Genomic DNA, 27,959 nt, shown 5'->3' with positions numbered 1-27,959 from the left:
GAATTGAATTTACATAGAGTTCGTTGTTGACGATGACAAATGATTTTTCGTGGGTACCTGTGTTACGTCATTAAGTTGTTTCAATTTGACACTACACATTTTAATGTATCATGGTCAATGATATTCGGACGATATTGTTCGCGATTATGCAACCAGAATCTCGTAGTTGCAGTTGTATCAATGTTGCGAGATTGTGATAGCAACACAAAAATAATATCTCGAAAGATAAGAAATATATCTGAATGGATATGTAAAATTTCACATTGTATATGCGATTTGTATTTAATTACCACATTCGTTTAGTTACAATATAATATAGAACAACATTGTAACGAACGCGTTCACACATTACAAATGTTATTACGATTAAGTTTGACACGATTGTTGCACGTGTTTGTGATACGACGCTGAAAGATCCTATATTAGGTAACGCGACTTCCGAAAATGGAAATCTGTATAGTGAATCACACACCGTAATAGGTAATGGACAAATAAAATTACTTTAGAGACATTGGTAACGCGTGTCGAAAACATCTTGAGATTATCCAGGCATAGTGGTCTCAAAATCTTCAAAATTTAAAAAGTGTTCCTATGTTCTAATACGCTTTCCTAATTACAGCGGTTTCAAAATCAGAAATACTGATTTTTTAACTCGAGATATGTTCTAATGTGCATTACAAGCACAATGGTCCTTAATGTCTCCAAACTCCGAATTATCGACAATGATCTCTGTACCAGGAACAATTTTTTAGTGGGTTTTCAGGCACAGTAATCTTAACAATTCTAGGGTCATGTCACCGGTACAATGTTACGTAAATCGTTACCAATCATCGACTTCTTGATATACAGGTCTATCCGAAATTTATTTACTTTAGATCACCATTGTCTAGCATAGGGCCCCTCAGACGTTTGGTTTCCCCTTCTAACCTTTCTTTCAAGCAGTGGACCTCTCGTTGTCAAGGAAACCACAAGGTCAGAGACGTCATGCGCGACGTATTGATTATACCGGATGTTAAAAAAGAACAGTTCGTGACTCTGAAGGCAGGTAGTACTTACCAAATGGAGGAAGTGTGCACCAAATGCAGAATACATATGCATCGAAAAATTAATATTTTTGAAAATTCCATCTCATTGTTTATTTCACAACTCCTTTGCGAAACTGGTTCGTTTAAGACGACATCGAAATTCAGAAAGATCTAGGTCTGTTATGACTTCTGATAAGGAAGTCTTGAGAGCAATTGAAGAAATTCTAGAATCGTTAATTAGGACATTTTTCCTTCATTTGGCGAGTTCCAATCTTAGAAGTCTTGAACTGTTTTTTCTTTTAACACTCGGTACATACAGGTTTGAACGATCATATTATCGTAAGAACTACTTCATTAGGCACTGTACTGAATCGTATTTGGATAAAACTTTCGAATAACGAATAAAAAATGAACAACTCAGTTACTCGTGGAATAAAAATTAGAATTTCAGATATACGATAAAATAGTTAACAATGAACGAATAAAAATGTAACCGGTCAATCGAATAAATCGTTATACGTTGATTTTATTCGTCATCTTTTATTCGAATCAAAGTTTTACCATCTTTATTCTGCACCGTGATGATATTGAGTAGTGCTGCGCTACCACATAGTACCTGTCTATTAAGTTCACCTGTTTATTCGTTAATCAAATCATATTATGTAAAAGCTTAAAATGTCTTGAATTGTGACGCACAATTTGACGCATCGTAAAGATGTTGGAGAGAAACGAGCATCCTGTTGATTACAATTTCGACTCTTTCCAACACTCCACTATTAAAGTCAGACTTAAAACATTATACAATATTGTCTCTCTTCGTGAAAGATAAAAAATCAGGCACGCCACCAATAAGGATGAATTAGATACACGAAGCTCGCTTGATCTAAACACTGCGACGCAATAGAGGTAAGGTTTCCGATTCGTAAAATGTGAGTCATCGTGCTTGTGTGCTGCACTGTCTAGTATTTACGGGTTTTGTGTTGTCCAATGTACACTCGGTCAAAAGAAACCTGATTGTACCACTATAGATAAACGGTTGTGGATATGCGCATCTTTTACCGCGTACTTTTAAAAATGAAACTCATCTTTACCAGCGGAGACAGTGCGACAAGGTCCCTTCGACCGAATGTACATCCGTTGGTATCTAGAAATTCGATCGTTAAAAGTTTCTAAAGGGTGCCGAAAGGGGGCCGAAAGTGTATCCATGTTTTAATATTACTATGAATTAAAATGTTCTTTGCACCTTCTTAAAAATAATATTGTTCGATCGACGACTTCTGTCCGATAAAAAACGAGTCCAAACAGTGCTCTATTTTATTTTTTAATTACATAATCTTCGAACCATTTCTGAAAAACCTTCAGCTACATAATAATTAAAAATAATCCAAATAAAGGAAAATCTATCTGACCGATTGACAATACTCTCGTGATATGATAATGTATTTGAATCATTTACAAGCAAATTTTCAATTTATATATAAAAGTAATTGGAATAAAGTCGTGTTTGGGCTTATTTTCATTGGAAAAACTTAACCAAGCTATTGAAAATACTTTTGTGAATGTACGATGAGAAATAGAACAATTTTTAGTCCACTTTAGTACCAATGGTTATTCGAATCGAAGAAACGTGAACAGTGATTGGGATGGTTCCTGATCTTGAATCCCTGACGCATTATTGTATCACTATTGATCGAGCCACTATCTAGTATCACGTACACTATTATCGAAATGCATTCCACGCAAATAGCGATAAACGTTCCCCTCGTTTTACCGTTACAACACTCCTTAGTGACATTCTTCACAAATCCTCATTGAACTTACATCCGCATTTGAATTTTAGATTTTTAAACAAATAATCGAAAAATGGCTCGCAGCTTTGACCAATTTACATCGATCGTCTACTACTGTAAAGTGTCGATCATAATAGCCCTAGAAGGAATCTTATCGATTAGAATTTTTTTCTTACTTTTAATACGCAATTACCGGATTAAGACTTGAAAAACTTTTATCGCTACTTACACTCACGCTTGCTAATAAACCGAGAGCGACACTCCGTGACGGTAATGTGTTTTACGACTTAAATTAAAATAGGTCTTTCATCTTTGCCGAGCTTCGAGAACGCTCCTCACAGCTTCATACTAATAACTTATTTCGCTAGAATCATCATTGATCGACGTTTAATGACGACGTCTTGGCGGAATTACTTTGGCACTTGTAGAGTACCAAAACAAGTACCTACCGTGATTGCTCGTCGAGCGTGATGCGGAGATATCCATCTTTCTTCTAAGCGGGTCGACTCTTCGAACCGACCAGACTGGAAACGAAATGATACGAAAGTGATGCCCGTGACCGATTTCGCGTCGTTGAGAGTACGAAACGTCGCAAGTATGCGTTACTCCAGATTTTCATTATTTGAATTTCTATCGTGTGACAAGGGAAACATCAAACCGATGTTTCGGTGCACGGTGGTTGCTGCCAACCGCCGAAAGCTTTCTCGATTTCTTGAGCCATTGCTATGGTCAGGTGATCGTTGCCTGCGTTTGCGACGATCTGTAACAAAAAAGAGATTGTAGTTCCGAGCAGTTAGAAAATTACGTAACACGAGTATATGTACGAACACGAACACGATGCTTTTTATTCAACGGGTTTATTTCACCGTAACGAAACAGAAACTGGGAAAGAGTGGAAATACGAAAGAGAAAATCGGCGCAAAGTGTTGAGCAGTACCGTGTCAAGAGTTTGAGTTCAAATAAAATATCATTACATTGAAAAATACAATTGAAAATATAAGTATTAGAAGCACAATGAAAACGATGGACGAGAATATTGTACAGTACTTAAAAAGATAATTACTTGAAGGCCAATAGGTAAGCCCCTATCGTTCAATCCCATCGGGCATTGAGTCACAGGCAATCCTAGCACGTTGTAAATCATCATGTAAGTGAAATTGGGAGTCATGGTGTACGCTTCGTAACGATAATACGCCGCTGTTATGAACGTGGGATAAATGAGCACCCCGTTATCGCCTAGAACGTCCTGCAACAGCGAAAGTACTTTATGCGTGGACGATTATTACGTATAAATTACGAAGTAATTCCTCCACGAGGCGTTAAAAAGTAGATTAGAGTAACTTCTTCGAGACTGTACATTCGGAACTTACCTCGAATTGTTTCTTTAACGATGCTCTCCTCTCGATCATTCCGGTACGATACCTCTTTGGGAATTTGCTGAATATCCATTTCAACAATGTATACGCGAACATCGAATGTGTGTACGACGACGCCATGCAGAAATATTTGATGATCTCCAGGAAGAGTTTGCTCGAAGTCTGTACGAAGATTAAACATCGATTTTATTTTATTTCTTTTTTACAAGTATCCACGATTCGAACAACATCCAAGTTCGAATTAAAATTCTTAGCAGAAATTACGTACCGAATTTTTGAATTCCTTGGCTACGTCGTCCACGTTCATATCTAATAGCGAACGAGTGGATATATCGAACGCGTACTTCATGTCGATTCGTGCCTGAAAACGATATTTTTGTATCAAACAATTGCAAAGTGTTACTGTGACGTGGTCAAATGAATGTGATCAAAATGGTACTGTGACACGATCGAAAATGTTCAACGAGGTGCGCACACGGTAACACCTCGTTAAAACGTACACCGTGGGATACGCTCGGAACGTTTTATCGAGGAGTCACTGTATTTAACGTCCGTGTTTGAAACCATTGTGTACCTTTTGCACTTTGATACCGTACGTCGCTTCAAGATACGTTCTCAGCTTCTTGATAGCTTCTTTCATATCCCGGCTGATGGAATTTGTTACTCCGCAACACTCTTCCAGATAGAAAAACTTCAAGTTCGCCACGGATACCTGTGCGATACAAGGTGCACAATTCGATTAGAATTTTTTTTCATCGTTGGACAAATGTTCAAAAATTTTCAACGTTACAACAACGTGTAATTTCGACAAAATCGATCGTCCCGGATTGAAAGAATTCCGGTGACTCGTGGAAACATAAGTGAATGTATGTATGAAAAAATGGAAAAATTATCGTAATTTTTACAGTCTGAGAAAACTGAACGCGTTACAAACGTGTTGATTCGAGTTTCATCTAAATTCGAAATTGCAATTTTCGTGACATGCAACAATTATAACAAATGCAGAAATAGAAAGACGTATTTATCGTAACCTTTTGATGAAAATTATTACGACCCTCCTCTGTTTGAGATATGATACTCATCATGAGGGGTAGATCTTCTGCGTATCTGCTCATGGTACCCAGCGTGAAATAGTTGTTCCAATTTTTGTCCTCAGAATGTGGTTTGTGACCCTTGGAAGACACCAAATCTGCAACGAGTGCAACCATTGATCGGATAAAAATCGAAGAACTTTTTAATATTTGCTACAGGGTGCGATCAAATTATTACGAACACCTTGAAATTACTTAGTTGAGGTTTGGTGAAGAATTGAATCGAAAATATCTTTACAACGATACTTTGATTTTTACAAAAATATATTTTTGTATTCGTAACGTGTTACATCTATTTTAAAACTTTTACAATAAAATGTATATATATGAATATTTCATCACACTGTTTTTTGCACCCATCCGTAATAAACATCAATTGATGGGGAAATTTATATTCATATGGCACCACGAAATGACCCCGAAAAGAAGTATTCGGTACATATTTTTTTTACCGTAAAAGCTTTGAAACAGTTTTAAGATGTTGCTACCAGTTATGTAACCAAACTTCGAACAAGTAATAGTTTCAAAGTGTTAGGTAATAAATTGATCACCCACTGTGGAACAGTGTGCGTTCGACCAAGTCCCGAAAGTGTGTCAGAACTGCGAGTAACATTGTCATCGATAAAAATTACGTTCGTTCGCGGGGGAAACTCACGAGCACTAGGTTTGTGGCCGAAAATCCCACAAAACATGGCCGGAAATCTTGCCGAGCCCGCTATATCCGATGCAAGACTCACGATTGATGCAGCGGAGCTCAGAAGAGCTGCCTGGAACAAGAGAAACGAAAATGATTCTCAGGAAATACGTCGAATATTGATTTACAAACAGGAGATGTGAACAGAAATTTAATTTAAAGTACAATAGTCCTTCGATTATCTAATCTCCGATTTATCCGACCAATTACACGTGAAACAAAAAACTCGTTTGCTAATAATGCAACAGTAATATATCGAAAGACGCAACGTGTGAATTTGAATTGTTCCTCAACTCGTTTTACGGTCGTAGATCGAGAATCGTAGGATTTTGAATCACGTCATTATTACAGTGAACGAGCAATATCGTAAAATATTAATAAATTGCATTGACGTCATTTTCCTATTCACGTGTCTACAAAAAATTCAAATCGATGAATATTCGTGAGATTTAAATGTACATTGAACCAAGCATGCATTATACCCCAAAAATGCTATCTATTATTCTCGTGTTTGTATTTATATGTACCTACCAGTTATTCTAAAAAAATAGATACCCGATTTTCCAACACCCTCGATAATCCAATCAACCTTGTACCCCTATTAGATCAGTTAAATGAAGGGACCACTGTAATTTCAAGAAAGTACAAACCTCGCCACCCGAAGAACCACCAGCGGTTCTTGTGTTGTCGTAGGGGTTCCAAGTGGAACCGGTCACACTGTTGTTGCTCTCCCAGAACAAGCACAGTTCCGGGGTGTTGCTAACCAGCAGAATAATCGCGCCTGCTTGACGCGCCATGGCCACGATTTCCGCGTCCTCAGCTGCTTTGTCCGGGATCTTCTTCTTCAGACCGACCGAATGAGACATTCCTGAAAGAATAGAAGCACGTGTGCTCTAACGATCTGTTTCTCGAACGTGAACTTCTCGATAGTCTTATCTTTTAATTCGACGAACTGTAACTAGGATTACTATTCGTCCAAGTGTGTGTATTCCAACATTCGAACATTTCGGTGATTCGAATACTTGGCAAATTTAAAATACTCGAATACCATTCGATTATTTTGTTCACCGATCAAGCACCTCGATATTTGCGGCATTCGAGTAGTAAATAGGCATTGTAGATCGAGTTCTTCGAGTTCGTGATTCATTCTTCGGGTTTTCAATCTCGTGATATATTTTCTCTAATCGAAGTTATCGTAACAGATTGTTCGCGAAACAAAGAGTGAGGGATAACAGAGAAATAAGTAACGAGGGATATTTTCGAAGCCAAGATTTTGAATGTACAGTCGAACAAGATTAAAAGTAAGTTTCGTTTAATATTGCAATAATTGAATAATTTAATAATCGAATACACGAGTATTCGAAGCTGTGGTGTTGAAATAGTCCAAGCCTTACTTGCAACGTATTGTTACCACAGTATACAAGGTGAGTCCAAAGTCCCGTTACGTACTTTACAGCCATGTTTCACGCCTCCGAATTAACGGAGTGGTTCTAATAAACATGAATTCTAATACCGTGTGTGATTCAAATCTACGAAGGGAACAAAGAGCCCGCGAACGTGTCACGAAAACGTTAAGAGGCAATGAAAGTGTAAAAATTGTAGCCGATTAGCGAGTAGAGAGACGTATTTCGAACGAGTCGTTAAATATTGACGGAAGTTTGAAATTCGATCGTCTGGCGGAGAAAGTTCGATTCTCCGATCTCGAAATCGATATTTAATCTTCCTTTCTCGAGTAGTATTCTTCTAACGTTAATTGTTACTTACTGTTACAGTAATCTTGGGTGAAATTCTGGGTGAAGATTCTAGATGAAATTTCTCTCAAAGGTATAAAAAATGTTCTTTAAAAATTGTTGGGTACGAAGGAGTACGTTATATGGTATAAATAATTTTTCCACAAAAATGAATTCGCAAATCACGCAATTGACGATGCACTCGCATATTTCCCTGTTATAATTTTTAATTCGAACACAGTGACAGTACATCGACAAGACCGATTATTTACGAGAAACTAATGAAAATTTAATCAGGTCGTTTCCGTTTCCTTGTTTCGAAATTTTTTTTTTTTATTTCCTGTTTCGTGAATCGTAAAAGCTGATCGATAGTCACGTGTTCCTTTTTTCGCAGTACTGCTCGAGAGATCAATGAATCTTTACATTTCTCGTCAGGTTTCCGGTGAAAGTAATTCTTACCGATGTAAGTATAAATCCGAATAATAAATTAGTGTCGCTTTCCAGATGAACTAAAGATCTCGGAGGTGAGAAATTTTTTCGTCGAATTTTTCAATCGTTATCGAATCTCCAAGAATACGTCAGCGTATTTATTGACGCGCACTTTTTAATCATTCTTTACGAAGTCTCATTTAAATTGAATATTACGATCTAAACCTATTACTGAGTTTATAGATTTCTCGAGTTGGATTTTTTTCCTTCGTATACCACCTTTTTGTAAAGTTTGGAAATTGGATTACGATTACTGTAATTCATACGATCCAATTAATTTTCTAAGTTTTTCTTACTTTCGTCTATGTATCGTACAATAGTTTACTTTTTTTTTACAATTCGAATATTGTACATCGTAATAAGTTTCGTTGTAATAATAATGTACAACTGAAATTTTCTCGTCTATGTATCGTACAATAGTTTAATTTGTTTTCACAATTCGAATATTGTACATCGTAACAAGTTTCGTTGTAATGATAGTGTAGAAGTGGAATTTTCTCGCACCATTTTCGAATCGTTGGATTCGAACTGTGATCCTTGCGATTTTTCTACTTTTTAATCCTCTTACGTAATCGCTCGAGGAGTTATAGTTGCTCCGAAATACGTCGATTGATTTTCTACCATTCGATCATAGACCTTTCCTGTGTTCAAGGTGATTACAAGTTTACTTTACTGGTACGGCCAAGTGGTACGTGAAACGAGCACGATGCCAACCACTTTTCTATGAACTGCATCGATATTGTGCACCAACACCGAGAAACGTGTAGATCTTGAATCCGTGAAATGCGACCGCGAAACCGGTTTCAATGCACGGGATCGGTTCGTTTGTGTTCTCGAGTGCGCATTGTGGAAGGTTCGCGCTGCTGTAATCGTATTTTGTAATGAAATAACCGTGCCCTATATACAGGGTGCATCGTGAGATAAAATCAATGTAAAAAAATTATATAAGATATAAACGTAATCCTTACTCGACCTTGTTCTCCAGTTACTGCTTCTGTGCTCGGATAATCCTTAGTTGCAAATTTTGCTGAATTGTTCATACGCGATGCTCGATAGATTCTTATTTTACTCCAACTTTACATGCATTTACATATACGTTTTAAATACAATGTGGAATAAATTACCATTGTATATTCATATACTGTATCGAAAGTCTTCTTTCTCAATAAAGGACAAGATTCTTTTTCATTATTCTGTTCTACAGATCAAATTTGTTTAAATTGATTATACTTCTTTAAGTTTTATTTGAAACAGTGTGCATCACACAGCAGCTGCACATTGCTGAACAAAGATGGTTGTGCATTGTAAACTTAAAATCAAATGCAAGATCGTATGATTTTTTTTCTCATTTTTGCATCGATCGATGCATCGAAGAGATCCACTCTGTATTTTCAACATGAAAATTTGTACTTTGCGAGTTTAGTAAGAACAGATGAACGCGGAGAAGGTCTGTCGGATTCGTATGGAAGTGTTTTAATTATTTTTTTTTAAATTATCACCTCTATATTTTTTGACACGGGATACGTTGTTTAGCAAACTTTTACGATGAAACTCGAAGGTTTACCTCGTTGGACCCTGTACGTGGAAACTAGTTCAATCGAAAAAGTATTGGATCGAACATCACTGACCCAGATGCGTCAAAATGCACTAGCCGCGACCCGATTCCCGATTGGTCGAACAGCGCGTACTCCACCAATCGGAAGTCGGAACGAGCGTCTCTCGTTGCATCTGCGGTAACATATAGGAGCTTCTTTGCCCCGTATTTACATTGAAAAAACTCATGAATACTCATTCTAAGTATAATATGTAATTAAGGAAATATCTTTCTTCCTTCCTCCTTTAGAATCAATAAACCACCTGGGAGTAAAGAGACACAGTTACTTACGATCAATCAAGCTAATTCCCTTCGATGACAAATCCAATGATAATAATAATAAAAATACGTAAATTGTTCTGTTTTATATTCCTCTTTTAATTTTTCCTAATTTCATTACCATAATAATAAACAAGTAGATTACTCTTTGTTACATCCCTCTTTTTAATTCTCTCGATTCTATTATTATTGTCTACGAACGAAAATTGTCGTTACCGAAATAATTATAAAAATGCAAAAATTGATATTCCTTTTCAATTTTCGTACTATTAATGTTATCGGAGAAATCGATCGACAGGACAACATTTTCACAGGACGAAATTAACTTTCCATTGTTTAACATTGTTCCTCGAATTATTATATCGAAAAAAAAAAGAACTCGTCCCACGAAAATGCGTCGATCTCGTCGTTAATCAGCTTCCTCGTTCGACTGCTTTCTGCAGATCGAAAGTCGAAACGCGTGTACATCTTTGCGGATATTACGAATTTTTTTCTTTTCTCACGGGTCAGTGAACTCCTGGCACGAAGTAGAAAGAAGAAAGGACTCCACGAACCTTTCACGGCTATGCTTTCCTTGACTGTTAAGGGAACACCAAGAAGCGGCGTTTCACGTGCCAGCGCATCTTGGCTCTTCTCGGTCCACGTTAAGAACTCGTCTACACCGTGAGCCTCTCGAATAGCGGCTTCGTATCGCGACTCGACGATCGCGTTCACTATCGGATTCACGTCTTTGCATCTCTGTACGTAAGCTCTGACCACGTCCTCGCTGCTGACCTATGGAAAAATAAAAAAAAACGTTCGAAATGTACCTAAATCCTCGTGTACCTAGTCACAAGACACCCATTGTGACAAATTTTCATCACACAATGGAAATTATTGAAATTATTTTGCTTTATTTAAAAAAAATTAAATTTGTTTTATTTAAAAAAAATTAAATTTGCTTTATTCACAAAAAAAAATTTGCTTTATTTCAAAATAATTAAATTTGCTTTATTTAAAAAAGATTAAATTTGCTTTATTTAAAAAAAAGATCGTCTACCGCACGATAGAAATTTGTTCGAATTGCGATCGATAAAGAATTTATTACGCATGAATGAGACAAGATCGTAGAATTCGGCTTTACTTTCGTTGGAGTACGAATATGCAAAAAAGGTGAATTTTTACGGGGTCATTGATCATTTCGCGAACCTTCGAAAGCAGAGAGTTTGAACACTTTCTACTTAACTTCGAAGAATTCGCTAAACATCGGGACCAGATCTCTTCGAGGAATTTTTAATCGATTACACTTCTTTTACTTTCAATTTACTGGCGACAGTAGTGTTTAAAAGTTTTATTTCAAACACGATATATTTTTCACGCGTGTGTACATTTACTTGTTTGTTTATTCATTCGTCGAACAGTCGGAACACGATAAACTGAAGTAATTACTAGTAATTAATAAGAGATTCTGTTACGGTGGAATTAAAAAAAAAAAATAATTGAAACTGGTGATTCCGATGTAACGAGCGTTATATAAATTACACGTCCGCGATGTAGTGTTAATCCAATTTCTGCACATGCAACGACGACGTACATAATTATGCAACGAACGTGGGAATTGATTTTCTCGAGCGATCGTGAACTCAATTGATACAAATTAGTTCGAGGAGACGAAAAATAAGATTAAATGGGATTGAAAAATTCTCGAAGAAAAATCCCCTATTACTTCAAAATTGTTTGTTCTCGGTTGCTCACCTCTTTTTCACGAATTCGTCGCGCGATCTCGGTAGCTGAGAGCAACAGAAGTTTGTTCTGTATCGGTGGTAACAGTTTCCGTTTCTTGAAGTATTGTAACCTGATAATCGGCGTTATCAGTAACGATAATAAATACACCATGAATTTCAGAACTTTCTGCACGATCAGTGTCATCGTAGCCTGCAAAAGAGAACGTAAAAATTTGTGCCAAATTAAATACAAACACGTGCTTGGATTTATATTAAGTTGAATACAAACGCGCGCTTAAATTTGTATTGAATTAAGTACAAACACACCGTTTTAAGTAACACGGTCGCGACTCAACGATTGTATCGTCAATCGTAAGTATCGCATTTACGATGTAACAATTAATAAAACGTGTTCAGAAAGGGAGAACGACGAGTGTCGTTTAAGAGGTTAAACGATAAATTTGGCGAAAGAAGGGAGTTGTGTTTATTACGAGCGATTCAAATTAAAAATAATCGAGGTTAATTAGAAACGCCGTTGCGAAGTCTCTTCGAAGTTTTCTGTGTGTCTGTCTGGATGATAGAGTGGTGTATATTTCAAGGAGACGAAAAGTGGGGGGGGGGCTGACGAACGTTATGGTGGGAGTAACGCCTCGGTGACCTTGAACGGTCGAAATATTGGGCGGCAACTGTAGCGCTCGGCTACGGTACGGTTTACCCGCACGGTACGATCATGGGAAAGGTCATTTAGAAACCAAAGTGATAATTTCTTCAACGCCGCGCGGGAAAGTTCAATGTAATAATCGCCACGACCAAACCAATTGACATCATTAAGAAGACACCGAGAGAAAGGGGAATCGTTTCTCGTTGCCTCTCGTTGCTACACAGAGGTTAACTAAAAAAACCAGTAGCGTACCCGACGGGTTAATTTCTCGTGTTCCAGACACACATTCTTTTTCTGCAAAAAATAATCCCGACACTTTCGAGACAATCGAATTCAAGTCGTGCGAAATTTGCCTTTTTCAAAGTTGTTCATTGTGCGGTTTCCAGGAGGGAAACGAAGGGCAGGTGATCTTCTACGACAGAATTTAAACAATTTTGTTGGATGTTTACAAAGAGAAAAGTAAAAGAAATTTTAAGGAACGTTTGAAAAAATGATCAAGATATCTTTCTGTAATAAAAAAATGTGCCCCCTATTATTTGAAATTTCTGGTTGCACTATTGCGTGGAGAATCTCGTTTTCAACGTGATAAAAGTTGTGAAATAATATGCACATCCACGTTTAGAAGTATTAGGACATTTATTGAAAGTGAATGCAAAATTTATAGACCTGTTAAAGGTGTGTTACCCCATTTAATATTTTACATCGCGAAAAAAGTAAATATTGCGTGTGAGCCTATTGGAACGATATATATCAAGAGCTTACGCAAACTTTGCAATGGGAAAAAATCGGAATTGTGTTCGTATAAAACGATAATTCTTCAAAATGATAAAAAAAAAGAAAATATCTTACTATCGAGAAAAATACAATGCTTACAATAAGAAGCATATTTTTCTTATTTCTATCCCTTTTTTGAGTGTCGCGATACTTATGGATGAGTCTGTACACAGGATTCCGATATCTGTAGCAGATTTGTTTACGAGTTACGATAAATTTTAGATCGAGTCAAGAGTCAGGAACTGGTTGAAATTTTTATTTTCATCGTCGAAGCTGTCCTGGTCAGATTGAAAAGCAGTTCTCGTTCGATAAACAGCGTTGAACGCGACCGAGAATTTTTCTTTCGTGTTCAAGCTATGCTTGACCGTATTAGAAAAGTCGTGATACGTTTCACTTATCCGTCAACTTGTCATTGATACTCGTTCACAGTTGTCCGAGTTGCATTTTTGCGCAACCTCGTGCAATCACATTTTCACGAGGAACAATTTGAATACGTTCGTGTGTGGGGATTATGTAGCTGGGATTCTTGTTCACTGACAGTACTTGTTTAGCACCAAACTAGAATTACTCCAGATTCTAATCGATATATAAATTTCTCCACGATTATTTATCCAGAGCAATTATTCGAACGAAAGAAGATTGTGTGCGTTTTTCGTATTATTCGCAAGGACGGCATTATCTTGGATGTCTCGCGTATCTAAACAATGGAGTCGACATCTTTTATATTAGGTACCGTACATGACTCACGTATGTAAACAATAGAGTCCTCGATATCTTTTGTAACATTGTTACGCAACTTCTATAGTCTACTGTCGATCAAGTCCAAGTTCATCGTTAATATCGTCTTAGAATTTTTACAAATACATCGACGACAGAGAACTCCACCTTCCACAATTGAAGAAAATTTCTGAATGAAAAACTAGTTGGAAAAGAGTTTACGTTATAAATATTTATAAATTACGTATGAATATTTCCAATTTTTTATAGTATACAATACTCATACGGTCTACCATTGCGTGAAATTCTCGATGAAAAGTAATCTTTCAAAATCAATTCGGGCAAAATATCACCGGTTCGATCCCGATAATTTTTCTAACATTACACAACGAAATGTTCTATATTTAGCCAAGTTACAGATCGCGAGACTCACCGAATGATTGAATACGAGTTTCGCGTACAGCATCGGCAACACATACAATACAAGCTCCATGTTTCTTCTCTTCCTCGAACAACGAGCCTTGTTGTTGAAAATTTCGTCTTCGGTTGCTTCCGTTCGCCTCGAGTTTCCCGCGTTTACGTCATCAGGTACCGTCACACCACGAGCACTAACATTTAACGAGTATCTCGTTGCAACGAGGTTGTTAGTGTTCCTTCACTTTGTCCATCGACACCGCTCTACGGTGTTTCCTTATCACCGAACGCGGAAAGATGCTCGCGTTCGACAAATTCGCTCCAAAATCTTTACAATAATTTTAATATTTACGAGACGATTCGCCTATTTCCCCTACAATTTTCCTGGCAATTTTTCAAATAATTTTCCTCGTGCCCTCAAATTTCCAAGATTTGTCAATTGCCTACTTTTGTCCCCCAGAATCTTTAACCGTTGTTTTCTTTCGATCGTGCATACAATATGCGTCGATCGAACAGTAATCTACTAATAATTTTGATCTATTGTCACGAATTTTCAGATCGATGGAAATCTTATTGAACAGAGATCGACTTGCATGGAAATGAATCCCTAAAGTCCATTTTAAACGTACGATGTTCGTCGACTCGAGATTGCCGTTTGGATTGCGAACGTGTTAAATCGTCGAGAGATTAATTTTCTTTCATGTAAATTTCGTCGGTTCTGTAGATTCTGTTGAGTCGATCGCGTTGGATGTACTTGGTTAAGTAGATTGCAAAGCTTGCATCTCTCTCGACGTTGATTGATTTCGAGTTACTCACTGTTGCGTTTACTTAGTTAAACGTTCGTTAGCTTTTCTCAACGACGTGACGAGCGATAATCGTAAAAACATGCGCGAGACCGTTTAACCTTGGTGTTGGTTTTCGTTTGTGTTCGCGCGACGCGGGTCAACGTGGATTCTCGAAACGAGAAAAGATGCACGAGATTGTTGACAGCGAGGTGAAAAAACGTTTCGAACGTTGCCGTGTCTCCCGCGTCCGACAACGTATACTATTTCAGTAGTCGCGGTGCGGACTAAACGGATCCCACACGCGTGCAGCATACTTAAATGAAAAATCATCATGGTGGGGCGTTTCGTGAAACCGTCATCGACCTTCTACACGTTGGCCGCTCGAACTGATTGACAGCCGTATTTACCGAGTTATTGACACTCGATGTTATCGCACCGAATCGAACTTCATCGTGTAGCCACTTCTCGTCGCTCTCGAATCGAGAAATCGACTTTTCTTCAGAAATACGTCGAGTGAAACGAGAATATTTTACGACGATTCTCTAGCTCGTCTGTTCCGCGTACATCGATGTTTAATATCGTCGAGAAACAGTTCGAAGAGCGATCAACCATTCTCCTGTTCGATAATTGCGCGCCCCGTGACTCTTTGTTTGCGAAGAGTCCTCTCTAACGACTAATGGAGAATGCGTTTACATTTCGAATATATTCGTTGAGGAGTGCGTTTCAAGGAGCTGAGAAACGATCACCGTTGTAAAGAAAATTATGTATTATATCCTTGGTACAATTTAAATAAGGATCACACGGGTAATGTAAAGAAATCATCTCGACAAATCGAGGTGTCAATCGTCTCGTGTTTGCATCTCGAATATATGCGTTGAGAAGAACGTTTCAAGAAGCTGAGAAACGATCACCGTTGCGAAGAAAATTATATATTACACATTTCGTATAATTTAAATAATGATAAAATGTGTAATATAAAAAATCATCTCGACAAATAGAGGTCGTGTTTGCATCTCGAATATATTCGTTGAGAAGTGCGTTTCAAGAAGCTGAGAACCGATCACCGTTTCGAAGAACATTATATATTACAACGTTTGGCATAATTTGAATAATGTCCGAATGTGTCGATACTCGTACCACGAATTCGCAATGTAAAAAATCATTTCAAGCGACAAACAGAAGTTGCGTTTCCATCTCGAATATATTCGTCGAGAACTGCGTTATACGGTGTTGAAAAAAGATCGTTGTTGCAAGGAGACAATGTATTAGAATCTTTTACGCAATGTATTTTAATTTGAGCAATAATCGAACACGTCGATATCATACATGCGTATTGTATTCGGTAATTACGCGACCCCGAAGGTGTTTACGCAACTTCTGTAAACTCACTTGAACGTTCACTCCTCTCAAACTCTCGATATATTGAATAATTAGTTGCATAATTTTGTTGGTACATTCCTTCTTGGTCGAACACTTTTCTTCAATGGATTTCTTTATCTGAATCTTTCAGGGACCAGTGACGCAAACAACGCTTCAAATAAGGGGGCTGGAAGACATTTATTTACATACGAGTTTACTCGGAACTTCGCGAACACCGAAAATAAAAAGTAATAAATGAATCGTTGTACACCGAACTTTCTAAAGAACGGTAGATATTTTTTTTATTATATTTCCTCGTAATCTCAAAGTGGAAAATTCCGTGCAGATGGAATTGCATTTGTAGAATCGCATCGATAATTTACTCGTACGAAAACATAGAAGAGAGAACGTGTTCAGCAACTTTTACAGAAAAAACAATAACACTTGCGTAACTACTTGATTTTACTTCGGTCGAGCAGTTACCACTCTAGATCTTCAACATTTAAAACGGGATAAAAATCTGATCGAAAGATTTCATTCGACGACTATCTTCGCCTAGTTAAAAAATTGTACAATATTATTATTACAGATCCTTCGATGTCCTTTTCCTTCCGAGTATTTATTACAAAAAAAATCCCAAGATATAGATAAAGTGACAAATATTGACGCGTTCATGGAGAATTAATCTCTTCGCTGTTGAATTAATTTTCATAATTTGTTTCTCAATAATCATACTTTCGAGTACGTGTAAAAATCGACAAAAGAAGTATCTCACAGTGTTGTCCCCAAAAACCAGAAAAAGTTCACTGCAACTTGTCGTTTTGACTTTCGAGTGATACTGTCCATCTTCTTTGATTAGACTCGAGGCAGTTAAAAGATCTACGAGGTTGTTCGTGACGTCCAACGATAGAATTTAAATATTATAAATATATTTATTGCGAATTTTACCGACGATATTCCATTCGTGACGATGTGATAATAAACTCGATGACCTCGTATTTATTTCTCGATACTCAGGTACAAGGTATACGTTCGAAAAACAGGTGGCGGGTTGCGATCCATCAGTGTTCCGACTCTGCACGGAATTTCAATGTGAAAGCGGTCGACAGCTCGATAGATCCGAAAGTTAGTATCGTCCGAGTCCTATCGGGTCTAGGTCGGCTAACAACGGTTACACCACCTGCCTAATGCAGTGTGAAGGCCAAACCACGCGGCGCGAAGTATTTTTCGTGGCGAACAGCGTGTTGCAAGTCTGCAAATAAAAGGACGGCTGTTTGCCGCCTTTAAGCCTCGTCACATACAAGGTGTCGGAAAAGTCTTGTTGGTTGATCAATCCGTTCTCACGAGATTTCACCTCGTCGAGATTTGACCCGTTGACCGAGGAAAATTGGGTAATTCCTCGTTTCTATTCGTTCGTATTTTCCTGGATTTCTTCGCTTCTTTATGTATTTATGCAAAGAACTCAAGATTTCAATATAAAAGACAATATACTTTTATATTGTCGTTATACAACACCGTAGAAAGAGAGTCGTCCGTATCCTTTTATATCGCCTCGCTTTTCTATGCATTTACAGTGTGTAATGTTGGGTTGTTCGGAAAGTCATTTCGTTTTCCAAAATGGAGAATATATAATTTAATAAAATGTTTATGCACTCTAAAAAAATCGTGTTTCATTTTCACCAGAGAAAAACGAAATGATTTTTCGAACAACCCAATATAATACATCTCTTCCATTTCTTTAGTATTATATCGATGGTGATATAACGACACTGGAAAAACGAATTGTTTCGTTCGTGTCTGTATTTCTTCGTTTCTCTATGTATTTATATAATATAAAAGTCTTCCACTCTTCTAGTATTGTATCGGTGGTGATATAATAACACTGGAGAGAACGAGTCGATTCGTCCATGTCTTCTCATGTTTCTTCATTTTTCTATGTATTTGTACAAAGGTCTTCCACTTCTCCAATTACGTCATTATATTAGTAACATAATGACGTATATAATAATATAATAACATTGGAGCAAATGAGTCAACTCTTGCCTGTGTATCTGTCCTCATCACCCTAGATCACTTCGTTTACACGTGCATTTACACAAAGTATTTCCCCCTAATATTTGTTGCATCGATCGTAACGTAATTACACCGGGAAAAGAAGTCGACTCATCGTTTCTATCTGACCTTATCTCTTTGGATCTCTTCGTTTTCTTCTGCATTTATAAAAATTACCTCCTCTAATAATGTCATTTAATCAAAGGTATAATTATCTCGTGCACGCATTCCCTGTGGAACGAGATACGTATTACACCGATTTTTATCGGTATTTAAACGCGTACACGTGACTATGTGTACACTACGATCGACAACTTATCCAATTCACGGATTAAACGAACCAGGAGCAGGTAAATCATGTTGCACGGTAATCGTTCCAACACACCTTGAAGCAGAAATCATTGTTCGCGAGAAAAAGTCACAGGAATGTCGATATCTCGTTTACCATGGATTCTATCGTACATTTGTATGGAATAAAAAAGTTGCCGAATTAAATACGCAACAACTTTCGTCCTATTCGTTTTTTATCGCAAAAGTTCACTTTACAGTTTCAACGTTCGCAACATTCTCCTTTCGAACGAATTGTCTAACGTCTTATAAGTTTCAAGTTTTTCCAAATGTTACATCAAAATTCCTCCGATCGAAACGGGCAAACGGAATTACACTTTATTTGCATAAATTTTCAACGCATCTTTTGTTAATATCCGATTCGCTCATCCGTTCGATTAGAAACCTTTTCTGCTTACGGAGTACCTTTTTCTTGCTCGTTGCGATCACGTTTCTTTTAAGCGATTCTCAGGCACAAGTCTCTTCTTAATTCGAAGCTCTGATATCATCAACGAGGAACAGTATTAAATCAGTGTCTTTCCACGGTTCGTTATTGATTTATTCATCCGTACTATCGTTGTCTTCCTTCGTCTTATTTATCAGCTTCGGTCGCACACTTTTTAGCGCCTATACCGCGTCTTGTTTAATGTACCGGCACGAGGAAAACTCTTTTTACGTTAAATTTGATTGCTTTTCTTAGAACGGTTGTCTCGAGTATTGTAATTCGCGAAACATTATCGATCCGCTTATTCGTTCAATTAACATCGACTATATCTACACGGTTGTTTTTCTTCGGTTCGCTGACTATTCGCGCAAATTTTTTTTCTTCGATCTCTCGTGAAATTTATAAACGATCATCGACTCACGATCACAGAACGAACAGTTATCGAACTTGACGCCAATGTAACAAAAGTTTCTACGAAATTGAGAAGAGACTCGTACGATAAACGGAGGCTACGATTTTTACAATCTTGCAATGGTCAACAAGTCCTTGTAAATTGTTTCAACGAGACGAACGTTGCTGTGATTCCTTCGTTGCGCGAATATTAACATTGTGGACAAAAATATGCGACAAGAGACACGGCCTCCACGTGTGTGGTTCGTGATCGAAGCGTTAAAAGTTGCACAAAGTGACGCACGGATTCTCAAGTGGTCCCGACATGGTGCAACCGTGCCTATGATCTATGTGCAGCCGCGAAGTGTCCGTGCAAATTGAATATTGAATATAGAATCGTGTCGCGTACAGATTTACGCGAACATAGTGAAAAAACAATTGACGCAGCGAACGAGCGAAGAGAAAACGAATTGTCGAAGGTGACATTGCTCGGACAAGAGGACAGAGTTTTATAAAAGAAATATGAACGACCCCGAAAAAAAATTATAATTATAGAAGAGATGCAAGTATACTCGATCGGTTGAGAATCGAGTGTAGAGCAATGAATGAAATTGGAACAATAGTGAGAGGTAAATAGTAGAGGGAAACGTGATTAAGAAATAGCTACACAGTTGATGTGAGGATATCGAATGTATACCTTATCGTTTAGGAGGGGAATAATTATAGTACAGATTGTGTATCGGTTATGAACTCGTTGAGGAAAAGAAACAAAGAAATCAATTGGGGATCGTACACGTCGAGAGAAATTTATAGAGGAATTAAAGAGCAAAGATCGTCGAGGGTAGCTAAGAAGGAAATAGTGAAACAGAACCAGTTAGGAATTGAAATATGAAGGAATACCTAATTTGGAGATCGATCAGGAAGACATACCTGTGGAAACTATAAATGCACGGTACTGTAATGTTCAGCGGTATAATTTTACAAAAACGGGCAATTGTTTAGCGTTTCATTAAATAATAAATAACAGATACGACGTTCCTTAATCGATCCACGTTTTATTTGTTGTAATTGTCGTACACGTTTGTAATAAAATCAAATTTATAAACCGTAAAGTTTCAACGGAGACGAACGTTAAAAAAATTCCATTTGAATTGTTTCAAATTCGATTTATTCGACACGTGTATATCTTCCACTACTATGAACTTTGAAAAGTACTCCGATGGTGAATGAATCGAAATCGAAACGAATTGAAAAGAATTTTTTAGTATCTATTCTCGTTGTAAAAATCGAAGTTTCCGTTTATAGTAGAAATGTCTTTTTAATTTTTCATAGTTGTTTACGCCTGTAGCACAGATATTTCGATTGGAAATTCATCGAAAGTGAAAATCATAATAACTGGAATTATCTTAAGAAATTGTGAGCAAACTGGACCGTACCGTTACTTCGCGAAAATAATGAGTGAAATGGGAAGCAGATGATTTACGGTTCGTGGAATCACAATTAGAGAATACTAAAACAGTTAAGGATCGACCAGGAAGAGGAACACAAAAATCGATTGTGAATTAGCCAGGAAACGAGCGATTACGGAACATAATGTACTAGTTAGCGATTGAGTAGGCAGTGAGGAAGACGTTACGAAATAACTGGTCAGTGAAGAATGGAATCGGGAGGAAGGACATAAAAGTATTGAAAAATCAAGAACAATTTAAACGTTGATTGCGCACAGAAACGTCGTTGAAAATTGCGTGGAGTCTATCGAGAGAAAAATGGAACGTGTGTAGCACAGAATCTATTAAAATACCTTAATTGATTCCTTCGTCAGGAATCTCAATAATAGACATATCTAAATGTAAAATATAAATGGTGACGTCGAAACCCGATTTTTCATCATTTCGAACAAAACATGATACGCCGAAGAATTCCGCGGCTGAGTGGCCCTTTGATCTTTCCGTTAATTGACAAAACTCGTTTTTCTGCTTTATTTTTGGTCAATATTGAATACCAAGAAATAGAGTGTAAAAAAAATAGATTCGTGGAAAGATTGAGTAACAATTTTATATAAGTAGTAAGTTGTAAATTGTAAGTTATAAGTCGTAAGTTGTGATGTTGTAAGTCGTAAGTCGTAAGTTGTAAGTTATAAGTCGTAAGTTGTAAGTGGTAAGTTGTAAGTTGTAAGTTATAAGTCGTAAGTTGTAAGTTGTAAATTGTAAGTTAGAAGTTAAAACATATTTACGTACACGTAAAATATTCTACGTAAAGTGTACATTATTCATATAATTAAATATTCATCGTTATCGTTCATAATGTTGTCATTGTTCATGAAAAGAACTTTCTTACAGCATCGCGTCGAGACTTTAAGATGGTTGCTGTTGATCTTTTATCAAACACGATTATCTTCTTTTTGCGCGATGTTACGGTTAATATCTTATTGATCTTCGAACGACACTAATTACGAAAATTCATATTTATCTCATTTCCATGCTATTGGGATAAAAACCTGAACAGTATTTACACTGAGCAGATAAAATCGTTAATTTAATTTCGTATCACTGGTAGACATAAATAATTAAATCTTGCTCGACTTTGACTACACTTTTCTATTAAGAAGTTTAAACAACTATATTGAATAGTAACTATGTGTTATCACGTTATCGTGTTACAAAGGTCACGAACGCACGAACAGCAGTTAGTCATAAAATAACAAATCGATCGTAAACAAATTTACTATCGTTAGATTCAATTCCAGGTTAAAAATATCGTTCAATTTGCATATAGATGATTATTTGTTTAATGAATTCTCTCTCGGGAAAATTTATGTTCGAATTGCGTTAGAATCGTTCGTCGTTAATCATGTATTCATAATTCGATGCAAGATAAAACGAAACAGATGTGCATAATTGACGCGAAAAAAAGAATAAACGTGTAATGGTATTCGTAATTAAGTTACATACGATCAGGATCTCGTCGATTGGTATCTATCGAACTCGCGAACACGAAAAACCGAAACCCGCGACGATCACTAACGCAAAATTACAAATACCATTCGTATTAATGACCATTGTACATTCACTTCGAATCAGAACGACCTTCAGGAACGAGTTTGTTTCAAATACCACGCATCCCGTAGTAAATGTTTGACCGATAGCAATAATTGCAACGAGTTTTATATAAAAATAAGAAAAAGAATACAAACTTCTGTGATAACTTATAAATCTTGTTCCAACGGGACGATCCAATGATTCTTTCACGTACATTAAAACTACTTTCTAATATATCGAAGTTTATTCGACTTGACCTATATTTAACACCGAATGCTTCAGTTCGAAATTGAGAGTTGCAAACACCTCGATGTACTTCCGGTTTGTCTCGTCCACGCACAGGAAACACACAGACTTAAAACATTGTATTATTAAAATTCGCCGTGACAATTATCTTTCCAATTATCTAATCACAAAAATCTCTACCGAGTAATCCACGAAGAGTTACGTAACCACGATAGATACCAATTTTCCCAATTTTCTAATCACAAATCTCGACGTGCAACGTATGAATTACTACAGTGATTCTTGGTCTCTTAAGTTTCTAATCGCGCAGTTCGCGAAAGAAAAATGGATTCAACCTGCTGGTTAATGTTTACGCGACGGAAGACGCCGCGGGAGTGAATTTTGTTGTTATATAAATTGACATTTACCGATGGAATCATTTTGCAACGCGCTAAAATTACTGTCTCGGCTGATTATTTGTTTTTCTTCTTTTTGTTCGGCAATAAGTTGAGCAGAATGAGCACGGCTACGTATTATTACGACCGTCGATATTTTTATTTCTTTTCAACTTTCTAGTATCTTTCTGTAGCACACCAAAATTATTTTCCTATTTGATCGTCCGTCTTTCTCCTTTTTTTTGTCATAAGTTGCGTAGAATGAGCACAACTACACTACCGCTCAAAAGTTTCCCGATCGAACCACCATCGATCGTTCAACCGTTGCACCTCCGCGAATAATAACCGTACGATAATCTTCATGGGGTTATTTTAAAGGTCAGACTCTCTACTTTCATGTCACCAAGTTCAATTCCCTTGAAAGTTCTCCTACACCGAGAAACGATTGAAAATACAAAGATAGTTTCCTCAAAGAAAGAAAGAAATTGAAAAATTTCAAACCGCTCTCAATCGATTAAAAAATATTGTACTCGTCTAAGATTACCGTGGATTTAAAGATCCAAGCCTCCCCTTTACAGCAACCCCCTAAAAGTTGATACACGGTTTTTATTTCACTAAATTGTTCTACTTCGAACGAGAAGCGTTCGAACTGGTAGCCACACAATACAATCTGGTAGCCACAACTATCCAGACACTTGTGAAATATCGTAACAGTAACTCATAAACGTTGATTGAACGTGTAAAACAGTAATCGAAATCAATCTTTGTAACTTTCGAGCAACAATATGACACGTTTCAATGAGATTTCATTTGGACCAGAAACTTTTGAACGGTAGTGTACCTATTATTACAACCGTCGACATTTTTATTTCTCTTCAACTTTCTAGCCTCTTTCCGGAATAGACAAAAATTAGTTCGCTGCCTAGTTATCTTTCTTTCTCCGTTCTTTTTTTCTTTCTCCCCCCAATAAGTTATACTCTCTGTGTACCGTGTGATTACTATAATGATGTTCCAGTAGGAGGTTTTATGAAAAATTTTTACACGAGCGGTTCGTATCCACACGGTGATTCTGCGGCCAATTATCGGCACGATCGCGCGATTTTTCTCGATCCAGAATTCGAAGAAACGATACGCGTGGTGGTCGTGCACGATAACTTTCTCGACGCCCGAATTCATCGCGGGCCAACAGTTGGCTGACACTTTCTCAAGCCTCTTTCAACGCGAGTCCTACCTACTCCTGATCGCTTCAATGAGCGAGGATAAGTGAAAAGGAACGAAAACGCAACACTCGATACGAGTAGAACACGTACAAGAACATCGTGTAACGATCCGTTCGCGAGATTCGTTCGATCGATAGTGGAATAATAAAATAATAATCAAAATCAAAACTCGGAATATAGATTCTCATAATAATAGTTGAATATTATCGAGTATTACATCGATAGTCGTTCGAAATCAATTTTTTTCATTCGTTCACCGTGGAAATTTCATTTCATTCTATAATACGAATTCCATTCGATAAAAATGACGAAATTTGTATCCAGAACCTTTTCAAAAATATTGTACGAGACTTGTCGATTCAATCTCGAAGAAATTATTCGGGACACAATCTAGAAAAATTTTTTCGAGGCTCGCGACACGATTTAGAAATAATTTTTCCGCGCTCGTTACGCAATTCGAAAGAAACTTTTCGGGGTTGGTGACAAAATTTAAAAGAAATTATTCGGGAATTGCGACACAAATCTAAAAGGAATTGTTCGGGGCTCGCGACACAATTTAAAAAGGAAAACTTTCCGGAACTTCTGACACGATTTGGAAGAAATCTTTCGAAGAAATTGTTCGAGACTCGCGATAGAATTTCGAAGAATTTCTCGGAGGGGCGGCGCGCTCGCGACACAATTTACAAGCAGCTCGGGGCTCGCGGCAGAATCGCGGCTGGAAAATCATCGCACGTGATCGTGGCCAAGTGAAGACAGTGAAAATTTCCAGAAGAGAGAATTTCTTTTTAAAGAAATGAAATTTTCATGAAAAATGAAAATTCGACAGATCGATCGGACCTGTTGGCAAACATTCGCGGCGCAGTGCAGCCGGCGTTACAACGGCGGTGGTGCATCGCCGGTCACGATGGTTAAGTATCACTGCTCTAATGTTTACCATGGCGAGAGACGATCCGTGTACACGCGTTCTCTCCGCGTTGATTTCGCGAACGATGCGAGCAACAGGCCGGTGGTGGATGTTGCGAGTCCGGATGCGGCGAACAGTTAGTCCAACACTGATTCGCCTCGGCCTCGATACCGTGCAGCTGCAAAAAGAAAACGGTTTTCATCGTTGTCCAGAGTGGGGGCCACTGGGATTCCTCCTGGAAATCAGTCCGTATTTTTCGTTCCTCGCATCTCTCGCTCCACGTTTTATTTTCCATCGCTCGCAACGTTGCGCATCGTACCACGTACGATACTGTATTTTACTTGGACATTAACGACATTCAAATCAGTTTCTTTCGACCGATGTTACGAACCACCGAACTTCTGAATTATGAATGTATTTTTTCTCATACCGATTCTTGAAATTGTTGAACCCCCACCTCGTATATGTCTCCTAATGGAGTTTTTTGCGTCCTCTTCGATTTTCAAACCGTCTCACCGAGACATTTCTAACCCTTCTGTGCACGATACATTTGTACGTTATGGTAATAATCAAGTATTGTGATAATATCGTTAAATTGTTCCAAATTATTGGAGATCTTTACGTTGATCGATATTTTGTAGAAAATATGATCAGAATTTTTCGTATCGTTCAAACTCATATACTTACTGTACAATTAAGGTACCTAAGTATACGTATAAGACAAAACATACATATCTAATTAGAAAAATCGCGAATGAAAATTTGTTGAACAAGTTGCATAGATAGGCAAACGAACGATTGAGTTTGGCATGGAACTGTATCATAATAGTACTATCATAAATCATAGTAGTTTTTGAGTCATTTTTCCCTCAAAGATTGTTTAAAACGGTATCCGGTGTATGTTGTAGAAAGAGAAAATTAAGAACTTTTGGAATATACGAAATAAAAGTAATCCTTAACACTGGAATTACCGATGGTGTATGTATTTCTATTTGTATCGATACAATAGATTACTATCAATACATTATATTACCATAGATATTTTCGATGTTAGTTGGGAAAAAGGGAAATTAATTTACGAATACCGTTAGTTGTCTATTTTGATAATTGTCCACGAATATTGTAGGCAAAGACACTGTTAATAATCGAGTAATTTTAGAAAGAAGTTTGAAACAAATCAAATTTACCCCTTTGGTAATTCTAGTGTTAATATTCGATGTGTAGTAACGCTACGTTAATCCTAGACTAGTACGCAGTGACATTATGGCCACGTGTCTGGTACTGGAGGGTCATTCGTGACCCGTTACTGTTTCGATCACCACGAGTGGTTGACTTAACCCATTCAACCTAAACTATGAATCAAACCAATGTGTACGACTTGGACCAGAACCCGTTATTAAGATTGAAACTCGTAGCAGTACGAGGTTGATAAATTTTTCTCGTGATTTATTTTACAATACATTCGAAGATGGAAGCCTCCCCTTTGCAACGAGCAATTAAAAGGTTGGTGTACGATTTTTTCTCGCCGATTTCTCGCACCCTGAACGAAAAGTGTGCTTGCTACTGGCGTTAAATCGACCCACGATCGTTAATGCGGGACAAAAATCTCGTTTCGTGAATGCGAATAACACGCAACACGTGATTCCTTTCGCAAATTAAACGCTGTCGACTATAACTACCTTTTCCAAGAACCTACCGTAACATTGTAATCGTCGAAAAAAGTGCACATTTCCTTGAGTTGTGGCGCACTTGTTGTTCGAAGTGCGATAAATCAGCGAGAAAAAATCGCGCGGCAACTTTCGATGGCTCGTTGCAAAGGGGAGACTTCCGCCTTCAAATTGCTCATACAAACGAATCTCGAGAAAAATTTACCAATCGCCCTATAGCGGTTCAAATTTTAAAAATTTTTGAAAAGAACCATCTTCGCTTTCCCGTCCCTCGTTCTAGTACAGAAGCACGTTTGGAAGAATTGAACAAGAAGTGAAAAAGTAGAGACTTTTCCCTTTAAAACGAGCCTAGATACACTACTCTACGATTCTTTTTCACAAAGTTACGGTAATTCAAATATCGATAATCTTTCGGTTCAAAATGAAGGATCCTTTAACTTTGCTGCAAAGTGCATTGGTATAAAAATATCGAGTCTGGTGATTTTTAGGAGCGGCACTGAGTATCAATGATCGTTAAGTATAGTGCCAAATAACATGTCTATCGCTCTAGTATCGAACGCTTCCAGTTTTCACGTAATACTAAATTTCCACACCTCGTTCGATGAGAATAGAAAGGCACGATTTTATTATTACGCGTATTAAATATTTTCGCGTTGCTTAAATATTCTCGTACGATAAAAACCAAGCGAACAACCACTCGTTGTTAAATTTAATATCGTTTTCACCTCCGGAGGATTCACACCGTATCCTCTAGATCGTGAAAATTTCTTATCGCTTGTTGTCGCTCAAGCGACAGTTTGTTTACCCCGAGGATT

General features: G+C 37.4%; 1 protein-coding gene across 4 annotated transcripts; it reads right to left on the bottom strand.

The window, feature by feature from the left end:
• Positions 1-263: 263 nt before the first annotated feature.
• On the bottom strand, positions 264-25,616 carry LOC143144394 (fatty-acid amide hydrolase 2-A-like). Of its 4 annotated transcripts, none has more exons than XM_076306746.1 (12): positions 25,508-25,616; positions 14,357-14,665; positions 11,803-11,982; positions 10,623-10,842; positions 6,627-6,844; positions 5,938-6,049; positions 5,223-5,380; positions 4,766-4,903; positions 4,460-4,552; positions 4,186-4,353; positions 3,879-4,061; positions 264-3,575 (listed from the first exon to the last, which is right to left on the bottom strand). In XM_076306746.1, the coding sequence occupies exons 2-12, from the start codon at positions 14,414-14,416 to the stop codon at positions 3,468-3,470; spliced, it is 1,638 nt and encodes a 545-aa protein (XP_076162861.1). In that variant the 5' UTR covers positions 14,417-14,665; positions 25,508-25,616; the 3' UTR covers positions 264-3,467. The 4 variants fall into 4 exon arrangements, with proteins under 4 accessions (XP_076162861.1, XP_076162862.1, XP_076162863.1 ...); XM_076306747.1 differs by lacking the exon at positions 25,508-25,616 and adding an exon at positions 15,154-15,634; XM_076306748.1 differs by lacking the exon at positions 14,357-14,665 and having other exon boundaries at positions 25,508-25,611.
• Between the last annotated feature and the right edge of the window lie 2,343 nt (positions 25,617-27,959).

The sequence above is a fragment of the Ptiloglossa arizonensis genome, chromosome 3, assembly GCF_051014685.1.
Source record: "Ptiloglossa arizonensis isolate GNS036 chromosome 3, iyPtiAriz1_principal, whole genome shotgun sequence".
NCBI classification, from domain to species: Eukaryota; Metazoa; Arthropoda; class Insecta; order Hymenoptera; family Colletidae; genus Ptiloglossa; species Ptiloglossa arizonensis.
The sequence above is the reverse complement of the archived record's forward strand: the minus strand, read 5'-3'. Positions and strand labels throughout refer to the sequence as shown.